Here is a 10,241-nt window from a genome sequence, read left to right on the forward strand (position 1 = left end):
TAGCAGCTCCTGGGGAGTGGCTGGCAGAGCGGAGCTGCGCATGCGCAATCTGCTCCCGTGGCGTAGGACCTCGTCCCCGGGCGACTCACTGCGAGGCGGAGTCCAGTGCTAGCTGAGGGGCGCCGGCTGCCAGAGTGGATATGGGGCCCAGCCGCACCGGGGCTGTACTTGCCGCCCTGGGAGTGCTTAGTGTCTGTGCGGTCAGCGGCTCGGGGCCCGAGGCGGAGAGGGAGACCGGTGGGGACGCGGGGTGGGCGGAGCCGTGGGATGGCGCGGTTTTCCGGCCGCCCTCAGCGCTGGGCGCGGTGGGGGTGGCGCGCAAGCCCGGGACCCCGCGGCTGGGGAGGGAGGAGGCCGTGGACTTGCCGGTGCTGCTGTGGTGGAGCCCAGGGCTGTTTCCCCACTTCCCAGGAGACTCGGAGCGCATCGATTGCGCGCGCGGCGCGTGCCTGGCGTCCCGAGACCGAGGGATGCGGGGAGACCCGCGGACGCGCGCACTGCTGTTCTACGGCACCGACTTCCGCGCGTCTGAGGCGCCACTACCGCGCATGGGGCACCAGAGCTGGGCGCTCCTGCATGAGGAGTCGCCCCTAAACAACTTCTTGCTGAGCCATGGTCCGGGCATCCGCCTCTTTAATCTTACCGCCACTTTCAGCCGCCACTCAGACTACCCGCTGCCACTGCAGTGGCTGCCCGGCACTGTCTATCTGCGCAGCGCCGCGCCGCCGCTCCAGGAGCGCGCAGAGTGGCGCCGTCGCGGCTATGCGCCGCTGCTTTATTTGCAGTCCCACTGCGACGTGCCTGCGGACCGGGACCGCTACGTGCGAGAGCTCATGCGCTACATCCGGGTGGGTGAGGGCGTGGCGGGGGTGGGGGGCGAGGGGGGCGGAGGCCAGGACCGGTGGTGTCCGGGCCGACATGCCGTACCCTCCTGAGTACTGTCCTCTACCCCACTTAGGTGGACTCGTACGGGAAATGCCTGCAAAATCGGGAGCTGCCCACTCCGCGGTTACAGGACACAGCCACAGCCACCACCGAGGATCCAGAGCTCTTGGCCTTCTTGTCCCGCTATAAGTTCCATTTGGCCCTCGAAAATGCCATCTGTAACGACTACATGACAGAAAAACTGTGGCGCCCCATGCACCTCGGTGCTGTGCCTGTGTACCGCGGCTCTCCCTCTGTGAGGGACTGGATGCCCAACAATCACTCCATCATCCTCATTGACGACTTTGAATCACCTCAGAAGCTGGCAGAGTTTATTGACTTTCTGGATAAGAATGATGAGGAATATATGAAATATCTGGCATACAAGGAACCTGGGGGCATCACCAACCAATTCCTTCTGGATAGTCTGAAGCATCGGGAGTGGGGAGTGAATGATCCTTTATTGCCTAACTACCTCAATGGCTTCGAGTGTTTCGTCTGTGACCACGAACTGGCTCGACTGGAGGCCGAGAAAGCCCATGCTGCCTCTCCTGGAGACATTCCTCTCCCTGAGCCTCACATTGCCCAGCTCTCACACCTGGACTGCCCAATGCCCACACCTGGCTTTGGCAGTGTGGAAGAGATTCCTGAGAATGACAGGTAATGGTAGCTGGGGTTACCTGCGGCCATCAAATCAAATGATGTACTTACTTGCTTACTGTGTGCAATGAACTAGCACTAGGTGCTGAGGGAATGTTGTTATAAGGAAGTTATGACATGGGATCACTTTGCCTTTAAGGTGTCAAGAATCTAGTTGGGTAGGTAAGACAAAAAGAGAAAGCTCAGTAAAAGATGTAAAATATAATTGAGGGCAACAACATATGAAAATCAGCTTTTGTGGACAGTATGTGCAATAGTGATTCAAAAACCCTTCAATCAGAGCAGAGGACCTGTTCAGGGAAGTGATGCGGGAGAGACAAAGTTGGGCAGACAAACTGGGGCCAGGCTATATATAGCTTGAATACCAGGCTGGGGAGTTGGACTGTCCTGAAAATCAACTCAGCTATTTATTGAGCACCTTCTACTTGGTAGGGATGAGGATGAAAAATACAAAGATGAGTGTTTTTAGGGAGGTTTGTCTGCAATAGTCAGGGTTTACATCTGGTAACCTGGCGTAATTTTATATAGCACCTCCTTTCACTCTTAAAATTACCATGAATTGGATGATAAATTATATGTTCACCCTAGACAGAATAGAAGGAATGCTTTCAAAAGATAATTAACAATGGTGAGCAGTGTGGATTGGAAGGGAAGTGAGGAGGCTATTGCAGGAGGTGGCAGAAGGTGGTGGCATTGAGAAACAAGGTCAGCAGGGGAGGTAGGGTAGGAAAATGTTGAAGCCACTTTCATCAAACCACACCTGTTTGGGGGAGAGGCCATAAAAGATTATTAAGTTTAAGAAAGAGATGCTGCTAGAATGGGCTGCAGAGACTGACTTGGACAGTGGATGGCAGCAGAGGGCTGTTGATATATGCTGCTGGCACACTGGCCCTGGGAGTGGAGTCCTCCATCAAGTAATTTGTATCTAGTTTGTGCTGAACATAATATGATTTACTAGAGGAAAAGTGTAAAACATTAAAAAAAAAATAACATTCAGGCTATGTCTTATCTAGCCACTGGAAGCCACTGCACCTTCATTTTGATTATTAAAAATAAAGGTGCAACTTAAAAGGTAACCATCTAAATATGCTCCCTTGTTTCCATAGTGTGGCCCCTTGCCTTGCCTGCCTTTGACCTCCCTCCACACTTGGGAGCCAACAGCAGGCAAGTCAGGAAGTTTAACTCATTGGGTGGGTTGTGTGATATATTCGTGTTTGTGGCTTATTGCATGTCACCTGGACTAGTACTGGATTTACTTCACGTTTCCTTTGCTTTGAAGCAGAAGCCTGTCCTAGCCAGGGACCACTGTATCTGCTTAAGATTCTTTAGCCCCATTCAGAGAAAGGCAGGACTCAGCTGTGCTGAGGTTCCATAATCCAACACCCATTTTGATGTTTCAGCTGGAAGGAGATGTGGCTGCAAGATTATTGGCAAGGTCTGGACCAGGGGGAAGCTCTTACTGCCATGATCCGCAACAATGAGACACAGCAGAGGAAATTTTGGGATTACCTACATGAAATCTTCATGAAAAGGAACCAAAATCTCTAATTACCCTTGTGAGAGCTTTTAACTTGGTAGAGCTTAGGAGATGGAAGTCCTTAATCTACCATGGGACATGAGAGGCATCCGCTGCACAAACTCTCATTCAACACTGTCTTATCATGAATTCAAAGAATTCCAGTTATATCCACTGATATTTTATCCTAATGATGTATAGCTAGGGTCTCAGCCTTTGGTAATAGGGCCACTCAAGAAGAGATGGAGGCATCCAGTTCATGGTATAGTGGGAAACAGAAGCCTGAAACACCCATTTGATTCAAGGTGCTGATCCAATAGAATTTTTAAAGAACTGATTGTTTCGCTAGCAATTTCATCCTCTCAGTTGTGATTGGAACAATACCTTACTACTTGGCTAAGAATGAGGTAAGATGAGCCAGGTTTAGGGTCTTAAAATTTCGGTGCTATTCCTCAAACCCTTCATTATTCAATACTTTTCCTAATCTATTTTCCTCATCCCTTGCTTTATAAACTTTTACACTGGTGGCGAAGCAAAACTCCTGGTGGGTTGTATTCTGGTTCTCTGGAGTTGTACTTTTTACATCATTTACTTTGCATTTCATGTCAAACTTTTTCCTTTAAATGGCTTTTTCTTTCCTGGTTTTCCACAATTTCTGATGGAGATGCAACAGCCTTGCCACCATTCCCACATTCATTCTCTCCTGCATTAAACTGGTTATAGATTTGACAGCTTTTCTTACTGAGTGTTTGCTTCTTATCTAGGGCGTATCTGGAATGCCTTCTCTCCTCGTGAACGGCAAGATTCAGAAGCTAATGTATGCCATGTCAGTTTAATGAATTGTCTTGCTCAGATGGAGACTAAGGCTGGAAATGATGGCAGAAAAAGATATATATATATACATAAAATATTTAAATGATTTTGAAATGTTAAAATAGGCCAATGTAAATCAAAGTGCAAATTTTTATAGGTCTTTGTTCTTTTGTCTACCTAGTGAACTATTCCCTCTATTTTATTATTTTTATATACTACAAGTCTCATTTTCCCCCAAAGAGTCATGAAAATTATGGTCAAAAAAACAGCCCAGCAATATAGCTCTAAAAATCATCTCATATTCTCTAGCACTTTTCACTCTAAGTGGGATGAATATTCCAACTTCATTCATTCTATTACTAGTTGATATCCTTCTATACAACTTTATGGTACTTACTGAGTCTGCATTTTGATGGAGCCCACCCAAGGCCCTAAGCTCAAGGTGATGAAAGGCGAGGCAAGAGATTTAAGCTACCACAAGTGGCTAGCTAAATAAAAAGCTTTTAGTCAGATTTGGGGATGTAGCTAAATGCTTCTATTGCTATGGTTTGAACATACAGCTTAATGGGCAGGGAGCTTTTCCTGGGGCAGAGGGACAAGACCTTAGACATTGGACCTTAGAGCTACCCTGGTTGTAATGCTGTATTATGAATTATCACTAGAGAAGTCCCATAGCTTATCAATATATCTAGTTTAGTGTGTGTGTGTATGTATATGTATACACACAGACATTAACTTACAACCAGATATATAAATGTATATATATTAGATGCTTCAAGAGGGTCTCATACTTATTGTGACATCTAAAGATGTGGAAAAGCTATAATTTAGGCTGGATTTCACTGCCATGGCAGTTCTTTTTTCATCTTATTCTTTAATAAAAAGTGCTCTTCAAAACAGCATGGAAAGTTTGCTTACCCTGTTTGGACTTTTGCAGAAAAGAACAAGAGGGAAAGACAGACCTTCAAAAATACTTACGTTAAAATTTGATTTAGTAGGGATCCACAAAAGAAGTCAAATTCGGGACTCTGATTTCTAAGCTTGCAATCTATTTCAATGCAGGTGCTGCTTTATAGCGCAAAATATGTATTTCCCAAGTGCAAACTAAGGTTAGGACTCAAGTTTAATCATGTGCAATACAAGGGGTAAGTAATGGTTATGCAAGGTGTAGACTCACCCTTATCTCTCTAATTACACCAGTTCACATTGCCATTCGTTTAGCACTTTTATGTACAAAGTGGGCCAGTTGATTATGAATGATTGTGGCTGAAGACTCATGCCTGCTTTGTAGTCAGTGCTTCCTAGACTTTCTCCTTTATTGCTATCACCATAAAAGTATTCACAAAAGAGCAGGGTAAACCAGGTGCTACATTTCCACAAGGGAAAGCAGAATCAGGAATAGCCACATGGTATTTAACTACTGGGCTTCATTTCTTCTCTGGAGAAAGCAAGCATTGTGAATTTTCTCTGGTTTGGTGGGGCCCAGCCTGCTCTGTATACAGCAGCAGGCTTGGGGTTACTGGTGGTAGAAGTGTCTGACAGGAATCAGTTTTATTTGTTTTGCTGGAGTCGGGGGTGGAGCATGGGGCTGATTCCTTTATTACTCCAGGTGTTGCTATTTTCTATTATCTCAGGTTTCACTTTGTGTAATAAATGGCTTCTTTTAAACAGTGTCTTCTGCTTGGTTATACTTCTGGGTTGAGCATGATAAAGCTGGAGACTTGTAAAAATATTTCAAACATTTGTTCATTTAACAAGTATTTATTGGCACTACTCTAGGCACTGGGGATTCAGCACTGAACAATATAGACAAGGTCCCTACACTCGTGGTGCTTATATTTTAAATGGGTGTGAGGGGCCGGCCCAGTGGCACAGCGGTTAAGTTTGCACATTCTGCTTCAGCGGCCTGGGGTTCACCAGTTCGGATCCCAGGTGCGAACATGGCACTGCTTGGCAAGTCATGCTGTGGTAGGCGTCCCACATATAAAGTAGAGGAAGATTGGCATGGATGTTAGCTCAGGGCCAGTCTTCCTTAGCAAAAAGAGGAGGATTTGTCAGATATTAGCTCAGGGCTAATCTTCCTCAGAAAAAAAATTAAAAAAATTTTTAACAATGGGTGTTGAGGGTAGGGCTGTAAACAGATAAATGAACAAGACAATTCAGACTATGATAGGTGCTATGAAGAAAATAAAACAGGTCGACACTGGTGGGGATGGAAGTCAGGGAATGCTTCTCAGACTCAACAGAAGAAAAAGAACCAGTGATGCGGAGATCACTGGGAAGATTCCAAACGTGATAAATGATTTTGTGTGTGTGTGTCTGTGTGTGAAGATTGGCCCTGAGCTAACATCTGTGCCAATCTTCCTCTATTTTGTATGTGGAACACTACCACAGAATGGCCTGAAGAGCCGTGTGTAGGTCCGCACCCAGGATGAACCTGAAAATCCTAGGTCCCCCAAAGCAGAGAAGGCGAACTTAACCAGTAGCCACTTGGCCAGCACCCTGATTTTAGCACACTAAATTTACACAACCAAATAAATATTGCACCTCCAAAGTCGTCATCTTATGAACTGCAGGCTTGTTCAGGTTACACTTCCATTACCAGAAACATTCTTGCTTATTTGTAAATGCCTTAGAGAATCCATGGCACATCTTTGGACTGAGGGGTTTTTTTTTTGAGGAAGATTAGCTCTGAGCTAACATCTGCTGCCAAGCCTCCTCTTTTTGCTGAGGAAGACTGGCCCTGAGCTAACATCCGTGCCCATCTTCCTCTACTTTGTATGTGGGACGCCTACCACAGCATCAAAATCAACAATTCTTGAAGGTTCATTAAAATAAAGCAAAAATCTTTCCCAACATAACATCTCAAAGTCGCCTATTTTGATTCGCTCCCATTGTCTCTGCCCTTGCCTATGTCAATCACCCTCTAGTCCCGCCTGCTGCCACGAGAAACTAGTGTCTACGTATCCGGGCCCTTTCCTGCGTGTTCTCGGCCTGGCATTGCTCCGAGAGTTCAGGGCCCAGACCCTACAAAAGAGCGGGCTAAGTCAGGGTACGGGCTCCAAACAGTCTCCTTCTGACCTGCACGACAGTCTGGATCCACCAGTGTCCCAACCCAGCATCCGAGAGACCCGGCAAAGAAAAGAAGGAGGGGCATGGGGCTGCCTGGGCGGAGCTTGCTCTAGGCCGCGCGCCGAGCGTCTCCGAGCTCGTAGGGGTCACGCAGGCTCACGCACTGCGCCGCGGAGCCCGCCGGGAGCTCGGTGTGCAATGGCGACGCCCAGCCTTAGGGGTCGCCTAGCGCGGCTTGGAAACGCACGGAAACCTATACTGAAGCCCAACAAGCCCCTCATCCTCACTAACCGTGTCGGGGAACGGCGTCGGGAGAGGGGCGGTGAGCAGTTAGAGCCGTGGAGGCCCCAGAGCGGAAGCCGGAGGGGTGCAGGGGGCGGCTGGGGGGAGGACCGGAAGGTAAGGGGGTCTCCTTGTGACTGAGGGTCTCCCGGTTCTGCCCCTTCAGAGGCGACCTGTATCACGGAGATGTCGGTAATGATGGCTTGCTGGAAGCGGAATGAATTCCGCGACGAAGCTTGCAGAAAAGAGATCCAGGCCTTCTTCGATTGTGCTTCGAAGGCTGAGGTGACAAGCTTCCTCGGATGCTCCTGGGAGGAGAATGGGGGGGATATAGTAATGGTTCTCCTTGCCTCTTGCTGGGTGATAAAAAAAAGTCCCTCTCATTCTAGAAGGGTGAGGAAAGTTTTGGGAGCTATTTCACCTACGCCGAAGTGGGAAAGGTTACGGTTTTGAAGACAATGTCATCTTGAGCGAATTGTTTCTTTGTACTGAGCTTTAGCTTTATCAGATGTAAAATGAAGTTAGTATTAAACACCCACCTCACAGAATTTTGCGAGTGTCAAATGAAGGAAGTAATGGGAGAACCACTTTGTAAAATTAAAGTTGCTTTTCAAACTGACATTATTGTCTAAAATAGAATTGAAGATAGTGAAGGACAGGTTGTTTGGTTTTCAGCCTAGACTGAGTTGCCAGCTGGCATGGTAGTTTCAGATCATACAGTCATTTGTAGGTCCCAAGCCCCTTTTGTTGAAAGGAGACACAAATCTCTTCAGGCTGGTTAATATTTTAGTGTGCTTTGGGACTTGGAGAGAACTATTGGCTTACGTCAGGGCAAACTGTAAAGCTGTCATTTTTGTTTTGTTCTGTGTTTTCAGGCAGCCCGAAAGATGAGATCAATCCAGGAGAACCTGGGAGAGTCCGGGAGTTTACCCCCTAAGAAAATTAATAATTTGTTACAGAGGTTTCCTAACAAACCTCATGTCAGCTGAAAATGGAGAAGCCTTTTCAATGACGGGACTGTAGCTTCTGAGAATTATGCAGAGGCATTTTAGAAACATTTGCACTGTTATACTCTCTTTGCAGAGTAAAAGGAGACAAAACCACTTTTTTTTGTCCTTTGGAACCATTGTCTCTGTGGAAGTTATGCTTTATCTTGAAATAAAATCCTCTGAAGAGAACTTGGCCTTTTGTTGTGGATTAGGTACTCCCTTCATACTTGAACCCTGTATCCTCCCCTAGAAGTTCTTTGCTCCCTGATTTGCCCCAGGAGCGGGACAAAGATCTGTCTTATCCTGCATTTGAAGTCGTTTTCACCATTTGGTGCCCTTGCCTTTGGATGCACTAAGGATGTTGAAATCTGTCTATATACTGGTTGTTGCCATCATCTGTAAGTATTTAGTGACTACCTATTTTGTGCGTAGCGCCTGCAGTGTGCTGCCAGAATAATCAGAAGTTCACAAACTCGTGACCGAAAGATACTACAGATGTATTTTATTTGGCTCACACAGTTAAAACTTTTTTTAAATTAACTGACCACATTCAAAAATAGGGAAAATGTCATAAAGAATCCACTTTTTAGCTTTTAGAAAGAAAACAGGAGATTTGGCAACCCTAGTTTCTTATTCCCACATAGCAATGATCAAGTAGAGCTGATTATCATTTGTCTCCATTCTCCAGGGAGCTGGCCACAGGACTCTCCCAAATGGTGAAAGAGACTTAATTGGCAATTATCTTCTTTGTGTATCACCTGCCCACTTCTCTTATTAAGTCTCATTAAGTTGTCTACCTGGTTGCTGAAGGCATTTACAGATGGTCTGACTTACGATGGTTTGACTTACGATTTTTTGACTTTATGATGGTGAGAAAGCCATATGCATTCAGTAGAAACCATACTTTGAATTTCGATCTTTTCCTGGGCTAGCAATATGCAGTACAATACTCTCCTGTGATGCTGGGTAGCTGCAGTGAGCCACAGCTGCCAGTCAGCCACACATGAAGAGGCTAAACATCTGATACAACCATTTTGTACCCATATAACCATTCTGTTTTTCACTTTCAGTACAAAATTCAATAAATTGTGTGAGATAGTCAACACTTTATTATAAAATAGGCTTTGTGTTAGATGATTTTGCCCAATTGTAGGTTAATGTAAGTGTTCTGAGCACGTTTAAGGTAGGCTAGGCTAAGCTATGATTGTTTAGTAGCTTAGGTGTATTAATTGCATTTTAAAATTTTTTTTTTAAGATTTTATTTTTCCTTTTTCTCCCCAAAGCCCCCTGGTATATAGTTGTATATTTTTAGTTGTGGGTCCTTCTAGTTGTGGCATGTGGGATGGCGCCTCAGCATGGCTTGATGAGCGGTGCCATGTCTGTGCCCAGGATCCAAACTGGTGAAACCCTGGACCACCAAAGCGGAGTGCACGAACTTAACCACTCGGCCACGGGGCCGGACCCCTAAATGCATTTTAGACTTAACGATGTTTTCAACTTAATGATGGGTTTATCAGAATGTAACCCCATTGTAAGTCAAGGAAGATATGTGCTTTTCTGACCCCCTGATATTAGAAACAATTGTATAGCATTTATGTATACTTTCCCCTTTCAGGCATAACTGAGTTAACTTTTTTTCTATGTACTTCACAGTATTAAATGGACGAAGGGATCAGTGGGGTTTAAAGCTCCAGTGGGATAATTATTAAGATAAAGATGAGTCTTGATTCCCTGACCCGCCACAGCTGCCTCTTTTAGTAGTCCTCATACACCATAGGTACAGCAATTGGGCAATTGCTTGGTTCTGCAAGCTGAGGCTTTTAGCTATAGGAAGAAGCTTAGTACTTAGGCACTTTGAACTAGACTTAGGACTTCCTAACCTCTGGTCAAGACACTCCCAGTAAGAGGTCTGTGAACATGGATGGGAAAAACTTTTATCTTTAACCACAACCAGAGTTTAGCATTTCAGTTAGGACTGTGGGAAA

At 45.7% G+C, this 10,241-nt stretch overlaps 2 protein-coding genes across 3 annotated transcripts; both read left to right on the plus strand.

Annotated features, from left to right (window-relative positions):
* The first annotated feature begins 43 nt into the window (after nt 1–43).
* Nucleotides 44–5,586, plus strand: FUT11 (fucosyltransferase 11). 2 transcript variants are annotated; one of them, XR_006519211.2, is made up of 4 exons: nt 50–848; nt 959–1,584; nt 2,985–3,507; nt 3,865–5,586. XR_006519211.2 is itself a non-coding variant. In XM_014860582.3 (3 exons), exons 1-3 carry the CDS (start codon nt 141–143, stop codon nt 3,130–3,132), a joined length of 1,482 nt encoding a protein of 493 aa, XP_014716068.1. In that variant the 5' UTR covers nt 44–140; the 3' UTR covers nt 3,133–5,586. The 2 variants fall into 2 exon arrangements, 1 of the variants encoding a protein (XP_014716068.1); XM_014860582.3 differs by having other exon boundaries at nt 44–848; nt 2,985–5,586.
* A 1,307-nt stretch (nt 5,587–6,893) lies between these two features.
* Nucleotides 6,894–8,445, plus strand: CHCHD1 (coiled-coil-helix-coiled-coil-helix domain containing 1). Its single transcript, XM_014860585.3, has 3 exons — nt 6,894–7,307; nt 7,434–7,552; nt 8,143–8,445. Exons 1-3 carry the CDS (start codon nt 7,184–7,186, stop codon nt 8,254–8,256), a joined length of 357 nt encoding a protein of 118 aa, XP_014716071.1. The 5' UTR covers nt 6,894–7,183; the 3' UTR covers nt 8,257–8,445.
* Nucleotides 8,446–10,241: the final 1,796 nt, after the last annotated feature.

Source organism: Equus asinus, chromosome 2 (genome assembly GCF_041296235.1).
Source record: "Equus asinus isolate D_3611 breed Donkey chromosome 2, EquAss-T2T_v2, whole genome shotgun sequence".
In the NCBI taxonomy this organism is placed as follows: Eukaryota; Metazoa; Chordata; class Mammalia; order Perissodactyla; family Equidae; genus Equus; species Equus asinus.

Coding starts and splice junctions, on each gene's coding strand:
- FUT11 (XM_014860582.3), top strand. CDS start 141: ATGGGGCCCAGCCGCACCGGGGCTGTACTTGCCGCCCTGGGAGTGCTT. Junction 849..958: donor AGCTCATGCGCTACATCCGG/GTGGGTGAGGGC, acceptor TACCCCACTTAG/GTGGACTCGTACGGGAAATG. Junction 1,585..2,984: donor GAGATTCCTGAGAATGACAG/GTAATGGTAGCT, acceptor TTGATGTTTCAG/CTGGAAGGAGATGTGGCTGC.
- CHCHD1 (XM_014860585.3), top strand. CDS start 7,184: ATGGCGACGCCCAGCCTTAGGGGTCGCCTAGCGCGGCTTGGAAACGCA. Junction 7,308..7,433: donor ACGGCGTCGGGAGAGGGGCG/GTGAGCAGTTAG, acceptor CTGCCCCTTCAG/AGGCGACCTGTATCACGGAG. Junction 7,553..8,142: donor ATTGTGCTTCGAAGGCTGAG/GTGACAAGCTTC, acceptor CTGTGTTTTCAG/GCAGCCCGAAAGATGAGATC.